The sequence below is a fragment of the Protopterus annectens genome, chromosome 4.part0, assembly GCF_019279795.1.
Source record: "Protopterus annectens isolate FY-2018-M chromosome 4.part0, PAN1.0, whole genome shotgun sequence".
Taxonomy (NCBI): Eukaryota; Metazoa; Chordata; order Ceratodontiformes; family Protopteridae; genus Protopterus; species Protopterus annectens.
In genome coordinates this window covers 1476611143-1476632667 of record NC_056733.1, presented here as the reverse complement: position 1 = coordinate 1476632667, position 21525 = coordinate 1476611143, and the positions used below count along the sequence as shown (strand labels likewise).

Sequence of the window (21525 nt, the reverse complement as noted above, 5' to 3'; positions counted from 1 at the left end):
GAATTTTGGTACGAGTAAGAATGTGTTTAGGATGGATAGGTCCAAAATAGGTCTCCAATCTTTTCCCTTCCTTGGTACCAGGAATAGTCTGGAATAAAAACCTTGACCTTGTTCTTGAGTAGGTACCTCTTGAATAGTTTTCATGTCCATGAGATCTGAAATTTGTCTTTGTGCCTCTGCCCTTTGATTGTGTGGCAGGTTTGGCATGCCTCTCATTTTTGGAAGGGTGTGAAAATGGAATCTGTAGCCTCTGTTTATAATGTCCAGGATCCATTTGTCTTTTGTGACAATATGCCAATTTTTTGAAAATGCCAGTTTTCCGCCTAAGGGTGCTGGCATTTGAGCCTTGCTTGGCATGCAAAGGGGAAAGTCATTGGGCTTGCTTTTTGAATGGCTGTGAACTATCCTCACCACCTCTTTGTGTAGGAGCTTGCCATTGTCTGCCTCTAAACGATCCTTGAGATTGCCCTCTGCCGCCTGTATCTACCTCTTTGGGGTCTGTCCGTGGCTGGAAAGGACCAATTTTTGGAAGGCCAATTTCTACTGAAACGTGGAGGTTGTACCTGTAGAAAATCTTTCACTGTTTGCATTGATTTAGCCTTTTCCTCCATTTTCTTTAATACCTCCTCAGCTTTAACACCAAATAATACATCCTTTTGTAGAGGGGCATCTAGTAATTTAGCTTTGACATGATCTGGTAAGGTTTGCTCCTTGAGCCAGGCATGTCTACGTATGACTGATCCTGTAACAGCAGCTCTACATGAGGCCTTTAGAGCATCAAAACCACATTGCAAGGTATGTTTACCCACTTGTTCTGTACTATGCATCAAATCCTGCAACTCCTTCAAGTCTGGTTGTTCAGGTTGTGACATTTTGCTTCTCAACTGTGATAACAGAAACTGTTGGCACTTACATATGGAACTGGCAGTTTAATGCCCTCATGGTTAAGGTGGCCGAGGTGTATACCTTTTTTCCCCACCTTTCTAAAGATCTGGAATCTCTCTCAGAAGGTAATGGATTTTTAGCAGTGGAGGCCTTAATTCCCTTGGGGCCCTGTGAGATAGTTTCTGGGTCAGCCGCATGGCTTTTGTATAGAAATTGGTGTCAGGAACCCGGTAGTACCTGTCAGGCTTGACTGGGGCTGGAGGTAAAGAATCCGGGTTAAGGAAGGCCTCCGAATACACATCATCTAGTATGTCTAAGACAGGAGGTATAGCCAGAGGCCTGTGCTGAGGTAGCAAGAGAAAATCCCTAAGCCTTTTCTTGGAATCTGAATACTCTTGGCCTTCCCAATGGAAGTGTTCCCTTAAGGTATGCAAGGTTTCCCCAAATGAGTAATCCTCTGGGGGGGAGACAGAGGGAATGGACTCCTCTGCATCAGAATCTTCAAAAGGGGAGTAAGAATGTTCCTGTTCATCCGAGTGCTCTGAAATAATGGAGGCCTGGTCAGAGGAGGGGGATTCTTCCTCCACTCTGGGCCTTTTGTCCGGGGGGGGTTGAGAACCCCTGATAAGAGTAATTAAATCCTCAGCCATTTTAACCATCTGTTTTTTGGGCATGGGGCCTGGAGAAGGGCCCTGTGTAGCTGGTGTCTTAGAATGCATGGCTGCTTTAGACTTAGTGAAAGCCTTGATGGAAAAAGAAGAGGAAGGTCTGAAGACACTCTGAGAGGAGGCAGACCCGTCTACATTTTGAGTTTCACCACCAAGAGTGGCTTTGGTATCTGTAGTCGGGGTGTGGGCAGAGGAGCTTGCGACCTCGGGCACAGAAGACACCGCCAAGGAAGTGTCGTCGGTAGGCAGGGGCTGCGTAGGTGCCTCGCTGAGAACCAGACCACCTGTAGTCGGCTTTGGCATGGTGTCGGTAGAGACCGCGGACCTCGTGTGTCGGTCCTTATCTTTGCATTTTTTAGACAAAACTGGAATCGGAGTATCTGACGACATAATATAGTTAAATTTTTTGCCAAAATAGTGCTGGGCGAACTCCGCCCGACGCTTAATGGTGCGTTTGTTGAATCTAGCACAAAAACGACAGACCGAGACATCGTGGTCTGGGCCTAAGCAAGGAATGCAGAGGGAATGAAAATCCTTATGCGGTATTTGCTTCCCACATGAAATACAATTATTAACTTTGTCGGACTTCGGTCTGAGGCAAGAAAAGTTTCCCCAACGGGGTACTTAGCTTTCAAGAAGACTTTGGTTGCAAAATTTTCGTAATTTCAGGAGCTGGCCGAACGGCACTTGCGAACTGCTTCTGCTTCGGGCACCGCGCGGCAAGAAAGACTGAAGAAAATGGCGTTGGCAGGTTCTTTTATACCCCTGTCGCACTGACGTCAGGGAAGAAGTGACGACAACTGACACCGGACCTAGACTTTGGAATTCGGCCGACCGTGGACCCGCCTGATGGCAGGAGAACCCATCTGTTATGACTGCAGCTGTATGCACGATGAACATCAGATACCCAAGTACTCACTAAAAAAAAAATAAATAAAACATGAAGTGACAAGGTTGTATCTCAGCCATCCCAAACTCCTGGAATCAACTTTCCTTATATGTTAAGCAGTACAACTCACTACCTTCCATTAAACAAAACCACTAGATGACTGGACGAGTACCCAAGACTAACTGGTATGGCCCTCTTGAAGGAAGAGGTGCAGGCTAAGGGACTGCATTGGCAAGATGTAAATGGTCATGAGATTCAGTAACCTTGGTGTATCTGTGAATCTATAGCTTCTTAGTTCTGTTATAGAAGAAAATGAATTAATTTGGAATTACCGTTATATAATTGAGAGATATTATTATATTATTATTCATGAACTAGTCATGGGTTACCTAACGTTTATTGTGATTACATAAAATACTGGGAATAAATCTTTGCTTTTGATGAATTAGAATAATTTAAACTGATTATTTATACTATTTGCTTAACTAATGTTTTATAACAAAATAAATTGATCATCGCTAATAAAATCTAAGCTCTGTGGGAAAACTACTGCCAAGATACCGTACTTCAGAAGATAGAAATAAATTAAACAAGATGCAATGCTTGCTGTTTAATGCATTTTTCATTTGGTGGTTATACAGAAGTATGTTTAAGCACAAAAAAAAGTCAGAAGTCATAAGAACTACTTCATTAGGTTTGTGTGGAACAAACTTCCACTGTGAACTTATGGCAGTTTGGACACAGCACACCAGTGGATCCCTAATATTCACAAATTGCTGATTCCTCCCTATAAAAATGTCAATCTGACATGTCAAACATCTCTGAGCTACTCCACATGAAAGGGGAACACAATCTGTCATCTTTTAGTCTTTATGAAGCGTGCCCTCTTTTTAAAAAGCTAGATAATTCTTGGTTCTTGAATTATAACTCATCAGGTGTACTGCCTTTTCACCTTTAGAGTTCTGTTAATGATCCTTGGATTTGTGAAATAACTAGCAGCAAACACATACCCAACTCTGCTGCTAAGTGATTATTACAAATCTCTCCTCTCTTGCTTTCTACTAAACAGAGATGCAAGTTAGTAAACATTGCTTTTTATCATTCTCCTATTCCCCAATCCATTTTTGCTTCACCAATTAAATTCTTTTTATCTTTCCTTGCTTGTTTACTATGTTTGTTATGTGTTTTGTGTCCCCTTGAACCCACAGTCACAACTATCTATTCTTCATGGCATAAACAATCCATTCATGCCGTCACATATTACCTGATAGAAGAAGCCATACTGCCCTGCTGGGAGGCAGTTCTCTCCTTTATAAATAGGGAACATTGCATTAGCAACCGTATCTTACCTTCCAGACAGAGGTACGAGAGGGTCAGGTGCCAGCTGACTACTCTACTATTCAGAATTTTATCCTGTACTCAATGTTCCTTTTCCTCAAGAATTTGGACTACAGTAAACGGTGAACACTACACTCCTCCCATGAAGAAAAGTACAGTTTTGTACCTACCATAAATGTAGATGTCCGATAGCTATGCATCTGCAGTCATCACATATGGGTTGTCCTGCCTCAGGCAGCCCCTCGGTTGGCCGGATTCCAAAGTCTGGGTCCGGCGTCTGCTGACGTCAGAGCGCCTGGGGTATAAAAGCGTCAGCCGACGCCATCTTCCTCAGTGTTTCTTGCCCCAGATGCCAGCTGCCCTCAAAGGAAGGCTAAATTTGGTGAAATGCAATAAATTCCAAACATGCACAGAAATATATATATATATATACAACAAATACACCGTAATAGATAACCCCAGCTAGCTATGAGAGGGAAAAGTACCCAATAAATACCAAAGAGGGGAAGGAGGGAGGGTAAACCTGACTGCAGATGCATACCCATCGGACATCTACATTTATGGTAGGTACAAAACTGTACTATGTCCTTCAAGGATGCATCTGCAGTCATCACATATGGGTAGAATACCATAGCCAATCTGGGGGTGGAGGATCTATGTAAAGGATGGTGTAGCTAAAATGCCCTGCAGGACTGCCGTAGCAAAGCCTGCTCTGGATCTGGAATATAAAGGTAAATTGTAATGCTTGGAAAATGTATGCACGGAGCTCCATGTAGCAGCTTCTAAAATGTCCTTGGTAGCCACCCCTCTTAAGAAGGCTGTGGAGGTGGCTGTGGCTCTGGTGGAATGAGGTCTAATGTTAGCTGGCACAATTTTTCCATGGAAGGAATAACAAAAACAAATGCAATTCCCTATCCATTTTGAAATTGTCTGTTTGGAAATTGCTTTTCCTTGTGCACCAGCAGCATATGCTACCAACAGCTGGTCAGTTTTTCTGTAGTTCTTAGTTCTGACCAAGTAGTAGCGCAGCTGTCTGTGTATGTCCAGGGTGTGCAGAATTTTCTCTCCTTTGTTTTGTGGATTTGGAAAGAAGGTAGGCAGGTGAATAGCTTGGTTTAATGAGACCCTGGATACCACCTTTGGCATAAATGAAGGATTGGTTCTCAATGAGACTCTGTCCGGATGAAAAATAAGAAATGGCTGTACTGCCATGAGGGCCTGTAACTCAGATACTCTTCTTGCTGAGGTTATGGCCAGAAGGAAGGCGGTCTTCCAAGACAGGAACTGTAGTTCTGCAGATGCTGCTGGTTCAAAGGGAGGCAGAGTTAGTTTTTCCAACACGAAGTTAAGGTCCCAAGTAGGCACTGGAGGTTTCCTTGGAGGATTGATGTTTTTAATTCCTCTTAGAAACTGTCTTAGGAGAGGATGAGAAAAGACAGGTGGATCAGTATTGTACTCTGCTGAAATTGCTGAAGCACGAATTTTAATGGAAGAGTAAGACAGGCCATTGTGGAGCATTCCTGCCAAGTATTCCAGGTGGCATGTTCATCACTGTCGCATCTAGGCCCTTTGTGGTGTTCCAAGTGTGAAATCTTTTCCATTTTGCTGAATATGCCTTTCTTGTGGAAGGCCTGCGAGCTTCCATGACGATATCCTTCACTCTCTTGGATAGCTTATCCTGAGGAGGAGTCAAGGTATTTTCCAGGCTGTTAGTCGCAAGGTTTTCAGGTTGGAATGCAGAGTTTTGTAATTGTGCTGTGTCAGGAGAAGTGGCCATTGAGGGAGAGGCCATGGTTTCGTATGTGACATGCTCTTTAACAGTGGGTACCAGTGCTGTCTTGGCCAGTCCGGAGCTATCAGAATCACTTTTGGCTGCTCTGTCCTGATCTTCAGTAAGACCTTGGTCATTAATGGAAGAGGTGGAAATGCATACACTGTTAGAGTTCTCCAGCTGAAAGATAGGGCGTCCACTTTCCATGCTTGTGGGTGGTATGTCCTTGAGCAGAATTTCTTCAGCTGATGATTGTGGGGGGGGAGGCAAAAAGATCTATGTCTGGCCTTCCCCATGATTGTGTTATCTGTAGGAAGATGTCTGGGTGCAACATCCATTCGTGTGCATCCATGATATTTCTGCTTAAGCTGTCCGCCAGTATATTGTCTTTTCCTGGCACAAACTGGGATTGCAGGTCTATATTGAGTTTCAAGGAAAGTTCCCATAGATTCATTGCCAGTCTGCAAAGAGGGTTGGAATGGGTGCCTCCTTGCTTGTTTATGTACCACATAACTGTGGTGTTGTCTGTCCTTATTAGCAGGTGGCCTTGATGCAGAAAGAGTTTGAAGGCCTCGATCGATTGCATGTATCACTGCCAGCATTTCCTTTTGGTTTATGTGCATGCGTAGCTCCTTTTGTGACCATAGTCCTTGAATACATCTGCCCTCCATGTGCGCTCCCCAACCGTGGTCTGAAGCGTCCGTTGTAATGGTTTGGCTGGCTATTGGCTTGCTGAAGGGCAGACCCCTGTTTGATTGGCTTGCTTGAGCCCACCACAGAAATTCCTTTTTGAGACATGGAATGAGTGGGATCAAAGTTTCTAAGCTGTAGCTGTGCTGAGTCCATAAACTCCTTAGGTACCATTGTAGTTTCCTCATATGCAGCCTTGCTTGGGGAATGAGAAGAATACAAGATGCCATGTAACCCAGGGCCTGCAGGATTTTCCTTGCAGTCAGCTGAGTTTGTCTTGTCAGATTCTTGAAGTATTCCGGTAGTTGTCTTTGTTTTTCTTCTGTGAGAAAAGCCATTTGGGTGGTTGTGTCTAGATCTGCACCCAGAAAAGTTATTCTTTGGGATGGAACAAGTCTTGATTTGTGAATGTTGACTGTATATCCCAATGCCTGCAGTAGGTGGATGGCATAATTCAAGTCCTTTACCAAAGTTTGTTGGCTGTCCGCTTGTATAAGGCAGTCGTCCAGATATGGGTATATTTGAATCCCCTGAAGTCTGCAGTGTGCAATTACTGATGCCAGGCATTTCATGAATACTCTGGGCGCAGTAGATAAGCCAAAGGGCAATGCTAAGAATTGATAATGCTCTGAGCCTGCAAGAAATCTGAGGTATCTTCTGCAACTTTGTCTGATAGGGACATGCAGGTATGCCTCCTTGAGGTCTAGAGTCACCAGCCAAAACCCCTTGCCCAGCATGGGAAGGAGTTGCTGTAGAGTCAGCATTTTGAATTTTGGCACAATGAGATAAGTATTCAGTGCGGACAAGTCGAGAATAGGCCTCCATTGATTTTCTTTTCTTGGAATAAGGAATAGTCTGGAATAAAATCATTGGCCTTGTTCTGAAAGAGGAACCTTTTCTATAGCTTTCATTTGCATTAAGTTGGAGATTTGTTTCAAAGCCTCTGCCCTTTGATTTGGTGGCAGGTCTGGCATGCCTTTTCTTTTTGGCAATGTGTGAAAATGGAACCTGTATCCTCTGTCTATTATTTGCAGTGTCCATTTGTCTCTGTTAATAGTGTGCCAATTGTCATTGAGTCTGTCCTTGTGCAGCAGTTGTAGGTCCTGCACTACCTCTCTGGTTGGGAGGCTGCCATTGACGTCCTCTGTAGGAGCCTCTAGCTTGCCCTCTACCACGCCTGTTCTTGCCTCTCTGAAATCTTTGTGTGTCCAGAAAGGACCAATTCTTGGCAGGCCAATTTCTACTGAATCTTGGTGGTTGGACTTGTAGAAAATCTTTGACTGTTTGTACGGATTTTGTCTTTTCCTCAAATTTCTTTAAGACCTCCTGAGCAGTGGAGCCGAATAACTTTTGCTTTTCCAGTGGAGCATCCAGAAGCTTAGCTTTAACATGGTCTGGCAGCAATTGTTCCTTCAGCCAAGCATGCCTACGTATGACTGCACCTGTCATAGCTGACCTACATGAAGCTTCCAATGCATCATAACCACATTGTAAGAAATGGTTACTAACCTGCTGGGAGTTATGTACCAGATCCTGTAGTGATTTGCGATCTAGGGGTTCAGGTGAAGACAGTTTCTTATGCAATTCATCTAACAAATACTCTTGGTACTGTATCATATGAAATTGACAATTTAATGCCCTCATAGAAAGAGTAGCAGAAGTATACACTTTTTTTACCCCATCTCTCTAAAGCCCTGGACTCCCTCTCAGAGGGGAGTGGATTTTTAGAGGTGGCAGCTGCAACCCCTTTAGGGCCCTGGGAAATAGTTTCTGGATCAGCAGAGTGGGCCTTGTAAAGAAAATGATGCGAGTCCGGAACCCAGTAGTACCTATCGGGTTTGACAGGGGCCGGAGGAAGGGTGTCAGGGGTTATGCTAGACTCAGACTACACATCATCAATGACATTCAAAACAGGAGGAATAGCCAAAGGTCTATGCTGAGGTAAATGCAGAAAAGTTCTTAATCTTTTCCTGGAATAAGAAAATTCCTGGCCCTGCCATTTGAAATGCTCTCTCATAGTGTGTAGGGTCTCCTCGAAGGATAGTTCTTCAGGAGGGGAGTCCGAAGGGATGGATTCCTCTGCATCAGAATCCTCGTAGGCCGAAAAAGACTCCTCCTGGTAGTCCGAGAGAGCAGAGCCATCAGAGGCCTCCGCTGAGGAGTGGGGATCAGAGGGCTCAACCCTGGGCCTTTTGTCTAGAGGAGGTTGAGAGCCCCTGTCTGGATGGGGTTGAGATCCCCTAATCAAGGAAATAAGGTCCTCTGCTAAAGTAAGAATCTGTGAACTTGTAGACGGTCCCTGAGGAATAACCCTGGGAGGCATAGCTTTAGTATGTCTAGCAACTTTAGCCCTGGTGAATGCCTTTATGGACGTGGATGCAGGAGGCCTAGCTGCACCATGTGCTGGAGTAGTTTTGTCTAGAAGAATGGTGTCGGAAGTTTCCAAGACACCAGTTTCTGAAGGAAATTCAATAACCGACTCAGCAGGGGCCTCCGGGGCCGAGGTTGTCGGTTGAGTGGTTTCGGGGGTCGGAAGTACCAAGGACTCTGTTTCAGCCGAGACCGAGACACTCGCGGTAGGCCTGGCCGTGGTTTCAGCCGAAACCGCGGCCCACGTGTCAGTCCTTGTCCTTCCGTTTCTTTATTAAATGTGAAGTCGGAGTCTCCGATAGCATATTGTATGAAAAACTAGCCCCAAAAAATTCCTCTGCAAACTCCGCCCGACGTCTAAGAGTGCGTCGGTTGAAGGAAGCACAGGCTGAACAGGCCGAGACATCGTGGTCTGGGCCTAGGCAGGGGAGGCAGTAAGAGTGGAAATCCTTATGAGGTATTTGTTTCCCACAAGTTAAACAATTATTAACTTTATCTGACATCGGCTGAGGCAAGAAAGAGTCCCCAGCTGGGTACTTAGCTTTTGAAGTCTTCGGTAGCTGAATTACAGGAGCTGGCCGACCAGCACTTGCGAACTGCTTCTGCTTCGGGCACCACGCGGCAAGAAAGACTGAAGAAGATGGCGTCGGCTGACGCTTTTATACCCCAGGTGCTTTGACTTCGGGGAAGGGGCGACGTCAGCTGACGCCGGACCCAGACTTTGGAATCCGGCCGACCGAGGGGCTGCCTGAGGCAGGACAACCCATATGTGATGACTGCAGATGCATCCTTGAAGGACATCATTATTTTACATTTACATTTGTGGCATACTTTTGAAGAGTTGAACTGCCAACAAGATGCCATGAATCCATACAGTTCTACAACTTTGTTCTCAGTGGAGCTACATTACTATAAAATGAGACACCACCCTATGTTAAAAATTTTAGTCCAGAAAAAATCACTTCAGCTAGCAGATATAGAAGACTCTCTCTCTCTCTCTCTCTCTCTGATGCCTGCTTTACTGAAGTTTCAAGTAGTTTATTCAGTTAAGCAGGTCAATGGGCTACTTGAAACTTCAACAAGATGTCTTTGATTCCTCCCATAGGGATGTTATCAGAGAGACAGTCTCCTAGATCTGCTACCTAAAGTGATTTTATCTCCATTAATGCTTTGTACTCTCAATTCTCATTAGTCCTGATACCCTCCAGGTCACAGGTGGGGTGCCAGACCCAACTAAAATTTCCTGGCTTGCCTTTCTTTACCTTGTTACAAGCTTTGGAAACTGTGAATGTCTATACACATTTTGAGAAACACACTCCTGGTAATCCATTTCCAGTTTAGCCTAGAGATGGGGAATTGGTACAGAGAATTTAAAAAAATGGTAATGCGAAAAGAAGTTTGTGGGTAAAGTAGGCTCACCTCCACTTCAGACTCTGTCTTCTTAGATGGACTTAACTCATCATCTTCCTGATCCACCTAGAAAGAACAAAACAGAAATGTTAGTCTGTAGTACTAGATTTCTTATTACATCTACATCATGAAGTTAACAAACACGTGTCCGAAGTCCAGTGTCCTACAAGGATAGTAATAAACCCAAGTAGCTGTAGGAAAATTGAAGCAACTTATTATTTAATGAAACATACATACATGCAATAGACCAACACCGCATCCATGGACTGCCAGGACAGGCTTCAGTGTCCCTTTAACACTGTAAAGTTAAAATGTCTGGAAGGATAAGTTTGAATTTTACCTACACTGACAAAATGGCTTATACATATCTAGTTGAAGTTGAGAACTCCACACAAATGATCTCGCACATCTAAAATTCATAAACCATAAAGAAATGCTCACTTATGTCAAGAATCACTCACATTCAAACAAACGCGTGTGTACACATATTAGTGGATATTAACACATAATGAGATTACACAAAATGAGCTATACATCCAAGAGCATGAGGTATATTGCAGGAAGACATGTACTTATGTGTATATCACACACACATACATTCACAAATAAAGCTAAAACGCAAAGACACCCAGAATCCCACAAAAATGATCACATGAGCTACATATGCCATCACCTGTTATGTTAATATTCTGCTTGGTGCCAGCTCTACCGCTTTTATATTGCATTAACATTCGCAGTAGGCTATACGATTATTTACGTGCTAACAACGTTACTGCTATTATGATATTTGTTCTGAAAACGGTCATAAATACTAATTTTCTTAAGTTATAAGAATCAGTACTGCTATCATTATGTCTGTATTGACAAGTAGTTTGATTGCATACATGTGATATGCCCACATTATGTTTTAGTATGTGGCCCAGAATAAGGCAGAAAAGGGTCCCTGGACCAGTTTCACTTACCTGGTTAACAAAAGACGACTTATACAAAATACAACCAGAGGAAGAAAAATAAAACAGGCAAACAAAAGACACAGTAGTGGGAAAACTACTCATGTACCAATACACCTGCCCAACACTTCCTGGAATTAATTAATTCCAATGCCCTGGACCAGCTCGTTCTTACCCCCATTAGAGGTAGCAACATCCTTGACCTGCTCAATACTAACATGGGTGACTGTAGCTGTATACCAATAGTCAGCTCCTCTTTGGTTAGATCTGACCACAAACTAATCACCTTGGAAATCCACATCACCCCCCCCCCAACCACCACAAAGGTAACCACCATGAAAAACTTCTCTAAAGCTAACTTTGGGCCCCTAAAAACAGAAGTGGCTAACTTCACGGCACCCATGCAAATGGAGAATAGTTGCATGACTGCAGAGTCATACACCAATGCACTGTGCGAGCATGTACACAAACGCATGGATCTCGCCATACCCAATAGAACAAAGACTCTCTTCTCAAAAAAAAAAAAAAAAAAAGGAAGCAAATCTGGTGGTCTCCTGCCATAAACAAACTCTACAACAGAAGGAGGAAACTGATGCAGAATACGGTGAAATCCCAAGACTGGAAAAACTCCCTTATCAGCCTCAACAATAGGTTGAGATCCCTCATCAAATACTCTAAAGCTAGCTATGAAAATTGCAGCAGATAGTAAAGACAACCACAAGGCCTTCTACAGTTATGTAAAGAATCTCCACGGCAATACCCAGATTTGCTCTGAGCTACTGCACAATGGTACCTCTTATACTGAGCCAACAGATATTTCCAATATACTGGCAGACAGATTCAGTGCCAAATTTGCCACCCCTCCCAAAAGACCAATCACAATACCAGTAGATTGCCAGGCACCCAGTATTACTGCTGTACATGTTAAAACAGCACTGTCCAAGGCCAAGAATACAGCTTCTATGGGACTTGACAATATCCCTGGCTGTGTTCTACATGAAATACAGAGTGAACTGGCGCCTCACCTGTGTGCCATGTTCATTCACAGCCTCACCTCAAGCTTTGTCCCTACTGAATGGCGCACTGCTACAATCATCCCACTCCACAAAGGAGGAGCAACTACAGACCCTGGGAACTATCGCCCCATTAGCCTGACGAGTCTGATATGCAAAGCTGTGGAACGCATCATCATGGACCTAATAAACAAGGATATAGGGAATCTCCAAACTCTGGATCCTACACAGTTTGGTTTTGTGAAGGGTAGATCATGACTCATTTCAATATGACTGTCTTATAAGTACTCTCATGCAACTGTGTCTTCATGCATAAAGTCACACTACCCATAATCAACAAACATTCACAACAATGTCATACTTCCTAAAGGCAACATTTTGATCAGTCAAAGTCTCCAACTATGACTGAGTGCGAGTCAGTTAGCAATCCACCTGACAACATAAGGCTTCATATTCAACTGGGAGAGTTTACCAATGATGCCTTAATGTGGGATTGTGTTGAAGGCCTTGGCTAAATCAATGTAGGCTGTATGCACAGATTTGCCTTTATCTAAGGCTCTGGTGACATTTTCGAAGTAGTCCACCAGGTTTAACAAGCATAACCTGCCTTTGACAAAACCAAACTGTGTCAGATCAGGGTTTGTAGATCACCTATATCCTTATTTACAAGATCCATGATGATTGGTTTCATGGCCTTGCAGATAAGGCTGGTTAAGCTTATGGGTCTGCAGTTCCCAAGGTTGGTTGCTGTACCTCCTTTATGAAGGGGGATGACGGTTGCTGTTTTCCATTCAGCAGGAACAAAACCAGTACTCAGGCTATGGTTGAAGAGGATACCTAATGGAGTTACTAACGCATGTTTTAGACCATTTAAAATGCAACCTGGGATGCCATCTAGTCCCACAGAGGCTGTGTTTTTGGCCTTAGAGAGAGTTAATGACTTCTTCCTTGGAGATGCAAGGTGGGGGAGATGTAGAGGGAATGCACTGTAGAATGTTTGGAGGGGGCAGGGGCTGAAATTTTCACCAAGCCTGTCAGCTAACAGGTTAGCTATTATCGCAGGATTAGTGTGTGTGATGCCATCCACAGCTAGTTCAGCACACGTCTGCTTGCTAAATTTTTTGAAGTTGCCCTTACAGAATTTTACAAGTTGTGTTATTTGTTCAAGCAGAGGAGAGTGTTCTTCCAGTGCTGGGACCTCTCGATTTTTATTCTTAGACAGCAACTTCTTCCTCTTGTTGTATAACTTTCTAATGCTAGATGTCTGCCAGGAAGGCTTGTTTTTTTCTTTTGGATCTTGTTTTGATTCTAATCAGATACAGCTGTGTCAATGCATTTGTATAAGCGTTTGTAAAGAGAGAGGATTTGTGTATACCTTAATATAGTTGTCAATGCCATCTGTGGAACAGGAGCTTGGAATTTATTTATGCCATCCTTTGCGAGGGTATAATTAGCTTTAGTGACATTTTTTAGCCTGACCTCACCTAAGAGGGTTTCAAGTGTTATAGCTACTTCAAATGTGACTGATTTGAGATCAGATTTAACTGGTGAGGGTCCTATACCTGTGGTGGTGCAACGGTCACTCATGTTGGTGAGGACCAGGTAGAGAATATCTGTGCCACTTGTGGGGTTGAAAACTATTTGTTCCATGGCATTAGTGTTAAAGTACAGGAACGTTTGTGTCAGCATGTTGGTACTCATGTAAGTTTCCCAGTCAATGGAGGGATAGTTAAAAATTGCCCATCACTAGAGTGTTTGGTTGTAACTTGAGTGACTCACGTAGGCCCAAATAAGCAGTGTGGGTATCCTGGTTCACTGAAGGAGACCTATAGCTAATGATGACTTGAAGGGGGGTCTTACCTACAGTTGTTTTAATTTGGAGCAACTCTATGGAGTTTTCCTGCCTGACCACTCTAGAGGTGGATTTATCTTTGTTGAAAATACATGCACCTCCTCCTTGGTCCATGCATGTTCATTTTGCAGTCTGAAAGTGTGGAAGGCATTGTAGCTTTGCAAGGCCAGGGCACTCTCTTTGGCCCTGAACCAAGTCTCTGTGACTGCACAGATGTCAATATCCTCCAGGCCGAGGAATGCTTACACAGAGTGCAGTTTCTGATTTAAAGTAAGAGTTTAGCAGCATAACCCTTAATTTATTTGGGAGTGATATTTTCACATTGGAAATTTTGTTTTTGAGATGTTGCTTAAAAAAAGGCTCTATATGTGTGAGGCAAGTGCCTTAGCCAGTACCCGAAAACCTAGAGGTGGCAGGTGAAGACCATCTCTGGCAAAGCAGCGTGGTCTACCAACCATGTCATCCCAGGTTGACAGGAACTGGATCCCCTTAAAATGACACTAGAAACTAAGCCAATTGTTGAAATCAATTATTTTTTGTTTATACTGTGGTATCTTCCTAGGTGAGTGTAGAATGCTGCTCAAGGCTTGGGACATACCTGCCTGGGACACATATTCAGAGAGCTAAATCATGTCTTCTTTATATACTCACTCCCAGTGAGGTACGTCTCAGGTCATTCACACCAACATGAACTATGAAGGAGTCATAACAGTACTTGCTGTTGACAGACTTGAGTGCATGTGTGATCTGATGAATCCTGGCACCTGACAGACAGCTGACTGTAACCTTCTCCTTGTCCAGCCTGGTGAGTAGGACATCTGTGCGTCTCACAATGGAGTCACCTATGACTATAAAAATTTGGTTTAGATATGCTTTGCCTTAGGGTCTTATTTGGTGAGACACTACTGCTTGTGTTTTTGTATGTACTGAGTACTGCAGGTGCTGTATTAAGTGTAGCATGTTTGGGTTTGATAGGACTCTGGTGTTTAAATAGGTTTTTGGTGAGTACCTCCATGTGTAAAGGTTGTGCTGACTGCATGGTTTGTGTAGGATGTGTAGTATGTGGGCTGACAACCTGTTCAGTGCTGCTATTCTGTGCGCTAGGGAGCAAGGATTCCAGATTCTTAGTGTAGATGCATCTCTCCAAATTGTAGATGGGTGATTTAGGAGTAGAGGGGTTGTCGATGTACATGAGGCAGTTACTACACAGCCTAAGGATACCCACTGTCAACCAGGCTGGTAGGAGAAATGGAAGAAAACTGATCATCCACAATGCTAGGTGAAATCCTGTTTTCACAGTGGAGAGTGAAAATGGAGGGGTGTGGTATAAATGGGTGCTCTAAATGGGGTCTATACTTATGGGGGCTCTATAAAGAGTCTACTAACAATGGGAGTCTATCCAGAGAGTTTCCTGTAGAGAATTTAAACTGGAAAGATTTGCTTATAGGTAAGTACGGAGAGCCATTTACACCAGCAGGATGAAAGACTTTTCTAAAGTTAAACCCTCAGGCCAAACAGATAAAAACACAAAAGCTACGGACCAGTAGTTCCTCCCTTGTTCTGGTTGAATTTAGCAGTCTGTTCTCACCAGAGTACAAAAAAACACCTCCCATTGTAAAACCAGCTGGCTTTCAGCTCAAGTGCAGTAACAAAATCTTTAGAACAGAAGTAAGAGTTCCTGCAAAAATAAGGAATCTTTAGAAACAAGTTCACTAACCCTGAAAAAATTTCACAACACAACAATTTTGCAAAACAGATGGAGTTTCTTTAACAAGTGCAAGCTGAAAAGCAGTGATAAATTCAAGAAAATAAATAAATGCAACACCCAACTGTTAAATATCACTGAAACAGAGCAAGTACACAAAAATCTATTCCATAAAGTTACTGCCAAAGTCTGTCAACATTGTGTGATTCAAACTATTGGGAATGATTACTTGTGCCTTGACATTCAGAATGTTCGATGTTTCCAGATTTAGAGTATATTAAGCTAAGGCACATTTACAGAACAACAAAACATAGTATTTGCAGCATATATAAAGTACAGTTTTGTACCTACCATAAATGTAGATGTTCGAGGATTCCATTGCTGCAGTCCTGACTATTGGGTATAGTCCGCGTCCAGTCGGCCCGAATACCAGAGTATAAGGCTGACGTCGGTCATGGCGCCTTAGACTGGCGTCAGTACGTCAGGGTACTAATGCGCATGACCGACGTCATATCCTCAGTCTTTTCTTGCCCCAGATGTCAGAAGACCCTAAAAAGACAAGTCCCAGAAAACCTGCACCAAAAACATGTACAATATATACAACAATATATACAAAAACATAAGCATGTAAACTCACCTACACAACCACCCCTAAAATCAGAGGGGAAGGAGGGAGGGTAAATTGGACTGCAGCAATGGAATCCTCGAACATCTACATTTATGGTAGGTACAAAACTGTACTATGTTCTTCGTCTTCCATTGCTGCAGTCCTGACTATTGGGTAGAATCCCAAAGCAGAGGTAAGGGAGGCTGGCAATTTATAAAGAAGTAGGAGCTGACAACATGCCTTGCAAAACAGCTGTGGCAAAACCAGCCCTAGACTTAGAGTAGATAGGAAGGTGATAATGCTTAGAGAAAGTATGCACTGAACTCCAAGTAGCTGCTTCCAAAATATCCTTAGTTGCCACCCCCCTTAGAAATGCTGTTGAAGTGGCAGTAGCCCTAGTGGAATGAGGCCTAATCCCAGATGGAATCTCCTTGCCATGATGGGAATAACAAAATGCAATGCAAAAGCCAATCCACCTGGAAATAGTTTGTTTTGACACAGGCTTGCCCTGTGAACTCAAAGCAAAAGAAACAAACAACTGCTGAGACTGCCTAAAATCCTTAGTCCTGCTTAAATAATATCGTAACTGCCTGTGTACATCTAAAGTATGCAAAATCTTTTCCCCTTTATTTTGGGGGTCTGCATAAAAAGTAGGCAAATGAATAGTTTGGTTTAAAGCCACACTAGAAACCACCTTAGGCATAAAGGATGGATTAGTACGTAATGAGACCCTATCCTTATGGAAAATCAAAAAGGGCTCAACTGCCATAAGGGCCTGCAACTCAGACACCCTTCTTGCAGAAGTAATAGCCAACAGAAAAGCAGTCTTCCATGACAAGTATTTCAATTCAGCAGTAGCCGCAGGCTCAAAAGGTTGTAGAGTAAGTTTTTCCAACACAAAATTGAGATCCCAAGCAGGAGTAGGAGCTCTACGTGGGGGTCTTATATTCTTTGCCCCTCTAAGAAACTGCTTGAACAAAGGATGCGAAAACAAAGGTGGGTCACAATCATAGTGAGCTGAAATTGCTGTAGCATGAATCTTAATGGAAGAGAAGGACAAACCTTTGTCCAGTAACTCAGTAAGATATTGAAGAGCCACACTCAAATTAGGCTCAGAAATCTCCAAATTCTTTGCTGTACTCCAAAATAAAAATCTCTTCCATTTTTCTGCGTACACCTTCCTTGTACTAGGTCTTCTAGCTTCCATAATCACATTTAAAACTTGTTGAGGAAGTTGAGACCTGCTGTGTTTCAACAGAGAATATGCCAGGCTGTTAGATGAAGAGAGTGAAGCTTGACATTGAGCAGATGACCATCCTTCTGAGATAACAGATGAGGAATCAGAGGTAAAGGCCATGGAGGCTTCTTTACTAGACTCCGTAGTAGTGGATACCAGTGTTGCCGAGGCCAATCTGGAGCTATCAAAATCATCCTTGGCCTGTCTTGTCTGACCTTTAATAGTACCTTTGGAAGAAGAGGCAGAGGTGGAAAGGCATAGACATGAAGGTTTTTCCAACTGAAAGACAGAGCATCCACTTTCCAAGCTGTGTGATGAAACCCCTTTGTGCAATACTTTGGCAGCTGGTGGTTTAGTGGAGAAGCGAACAGATCTATGTCTGGAGTTCCCCATGACACTGTCAATTTCTGAAATACATGAAGATCCAGTTTCCACTCGTGGGGATCCATGATTTGTCTGCTTAACACATCTGCTAAGGAGTTCTGTGCTCCTGGCAGAAACCTTGCCTGAAGAGTTAGTTGCAAGCTTAGCAGTCTCCCATAAAATCATTGCCTGCCTGCATAGAGGATAAGAATGTGTTCCCCCTTGCTTGTTGATGTACCACATGACAGTTGTGTTGTCTGTTAGAATCAACACCTGCCCTGGAAGAAGTAACTCCTTGAAAGCCATCAATGCAAACTGGACTGCTAACATCTCCTTCATGTTGATATGTAGATGCTGTAGTCTGGCAGGCCACTTGTCCTGTATCCACTTTCCATTTAGATGAGCTCCCCAAGCAATGTCCGAGGCATCTGTCGTTAAAATCTGACTCGCCTCTGGCCGGGTCACAGAGAGTCCCTTGTTTAGGTGACATTCCTGAGCCCACCACAAGAATTCTTTTTGAAGGCAAGGTATTATATGAATGACAGTGTCCAAATCCTGGCAGTGCTGTGTCCATACATTTTTGAGATACCATTGCAGCTTCCTCATATGCAGTTTGGCATTGGGAAGCACCAGAATACAAGATGCCATGAACCCTAATGCTTGAAGGACTGTCCTTGCAGTCAGCACGGACTGATGAGATAGTTGACGGAAGTAAAGTGACAGACTCTTTTGTTTGTCCGGGGTTAAAAAGGCCATCTGGGCTGCTGTATTCAGTCTCACACCCAGAAAGCACATGTCTTGAGAGGGTACTAGACTGGACTTTATTTCGTTCACAGAATACCCTAGGCATCTTAGCACTGCTATGACATATTCCAGATGCTGTAGAAGGTCTTCCTTTTCTTGAGCCAGAATCAGGCAGTCGTCCAAATAAGGATAGATTTGAATTCCTTGAAGCCTGAAGTAAGCTATCACTGGAGCCAGAACCTTTGTGAATACTCTGGGCAGTAGATAAGCCAAAGGGCAATGCAGAGAACTGATAATGAAAATCTCCAGTTGAAACCGCAGATACTTCCTGCAACCTAGCCTTATAGGCACATGAAGGTAAGCTTCCTTGAGATCTAAAGTTACCATCCAGTGATCTTTGCCCAGTAGAGGTAAAAGCTGTTGTAACGTCAACATCTTGAACTTGGGAATGTCCAGATAAGTGTTGAGGATAGATAAATCCAAAATTGGTCTCCACGTGTTCCCCTTCTTTGGTACTAGGAACAGGCGAGAATAAAAACCTAGGCCCCTTTCTGATACAGGAACTGGCTGAATGGCCCCCATCTGGAGCAACTGAGAAACTTGCTTGTGAGCCTCTTTTCTTTGTGGAGGAGGAACGTCTGGCATGCCTTTGAAAGGGGGCATTGTGTGAAAATAAAATCTGTAACCGTGATGAATGATATCCAACACCCATCTGTCTTGAGTAATTAAATCCCAATTTTCTTTGAAAAGAGACAGTCTTCCTCCCAAAGGAGCTGCCAGACGAGAGTCCACTGGCAGCTGAAAAGGCAGGTCATTGGGTCTGTTTACGAAAGGACTGACCCCTGCCCTCACCAGAAGTCTGAGCAGGTGAACTCCTGATCTAGGCCTAAAAGAACCTTGAGCCCTGCCCCTACCACGTCTAGACCTACCCCTAGACTGGGAATCATAAGCAGGATATGTCCACCCCTTAGCAGGCCAATTTCTACTAAACTTGGAGGCTGCACCTGCAAAAAATCTTTAACAGTCTGCATAGACTTAGCTTTGTCCTCCATTTTCTTTAAAACTGCTTCCACAGGCGATCCAAACAACACATCAGACTGTAAAGGAGCATCCAAAATCCTTGTCTTAACATGCTCAGCTAAATTCTGATCCTTCAACCAGGCATGCCTGCGAAGAACAGAACTAGTAGCAGCCACCCTCGAGGAGGCCTGTACAGCATCAAAACCACACTGCAAAGAATGCTTACCCACTTGTTCAGACACATGAACCAAATCCAGCAACTCTTTACACTCAATACCTTCCGCCAAAGCATCCACCTTAGATTTCAATTGTGAAAGGAGATAATTTTGATATTTTAGCATGTGAAACTGACAATTCAACGCCCTCATGGCTAGAGTGGAAGAAGTATACATTTTCTTTCCCCACCTATCCAAAGCCCTTGCCTCTTTATCAGAGGGTACAGGATTTTTAACCACAGAAGCTTTAACACCTTTAGGCCCCTGAGAAACAGTTTCTGGGTCCGCCCTAGGACTCTTAAACAAATACTTATGAGCTTTGGGCACCCTATAATACCTATCAGGCTTAACAGGAGCAGGAGGTAAGGAGTCAGGATTCAGGGAAGCCTCTGCAAAAACATCCTCCACCACATTCAACACAGGAGGAATAGCTAAGGGCCTATGCTGGGGTAAAAACAAAAATTCCCTAAGCCTTTTCCTGGAATCAGAGTAATCCTGGCCTTCCCATTTAAAGTGCTCCCTCATGGAGTGTAGAGTCTCTGAAAATGAGAAATCCTCAGGAGGAGAAGCTGTAGGAGTGGAATCATCCACATCCGAATCAGAATAAGTAGGATACTCCTGTAAGTCTTCCACAGAAGACTCTGAAGCCTGTGAACACTGTTCAAAACTATCAAACTCCTGTTCCACCCTAGGCCTCTTATCAGGCGGGGCATAGAACCTCTAATCATAGTAATCAAATCTTCTGCCATTTTAAGCATATGTTTCTTAGGAACAGAGCCCGAAATGCTAGGAGAAGCCCCCACAGAAGCTGAACTTGGCCTACCTCTAAAAGAAGCTTTGGCAACAGAAGGAGAGGCCCTAACTACCTTGGGAAGAGAGGGAAGAACAGTTACCTGAGAAGGCCCCTCAGCCTGGCCTACCTCCTGAGAGGGCACATCCTGTAACAGTAAAGTTTCTGCCTGAGACTCCATGGAAACTCCTGGCAAAACCTCTGGCTCCACTGAGCCTTCTAAAGAACCGACGTCCGGGACTGCCGGTTCATCAACCCTAGGCTTCACTGTTTTGTCCTTGCGCTTCTTGGATGAAGCAGGCGTCGGAGCATCCGACGGCATATTATAATTACAACGCTTCCCAAACACTAACCTGGCACAATCTAGCCTCCTCTTAATAGTGCGTTTGTTAAATCTAGCACAAGAACGGCAACCAACAACGTCGTGCTCAGGCCCTAAACAAGGTATACACAATGTATGATAATCCCTATGCGGTATCTGCTTCCCACAAGAAATACAGTTATTCACTTTTTCTGACATCCGGTTAAATACTGAGGCAAGAAAAAAACAAAATGTTCCAACGGGTACTTAGCCAACTCTGTTTCGGTCTGAAACTCCGGTTTCGGAAATATCTCAGAACGCCAACCTGCACTCGCAAAATTGCTTCTGCATCGGACCATGCGGCAAAAAAGACTGAGGATATGACGTCGGTCATGCGCATTAGTACCCTGACGTACTGACGTCAGTCTAAGGCGCCATGACCGACGTCAGCCTTATACTCTGGTATTCGGGCCGACTGGACGCGGACTATACCCAATAGTCAGGACTGCAGCAATGGAAGACGAAGAACATCACACAAACAGAGCACTCAGTGATTTAACACTCTGTGTACTTAATCCCACTGTGATATCATTACACAGCAGATAAGGCATATGCATAACAGTTATACTTACTAGACACCCATAACCAGGAGATTACTACAGTAAGAGTCTGATAAATTAGTGCTATTTGGTTGAGCTGACTGCAGA

The 21525-nt window shown here is 43.7% G+C and overlaps 1 protein-coding gene across 1 annotated transcript in view; it reads right to left on the bottom strand.

The window, feature by feature from the left end:
• The window catches only part of DBN1 (drebrin 1), a 1456369-nt gene that overhangs the window by 325613 nt on the left and 1109231 nt on the right, over positions 1 to 21525 (bottom strand). The window contains 1 exon segment of the mRNA XM_044069321.1: positions 10031 to 10087. Within this exon segment, the coding sequence (XP_043925256.1) occupies positions 10031 to 10087 (57 nt within the window).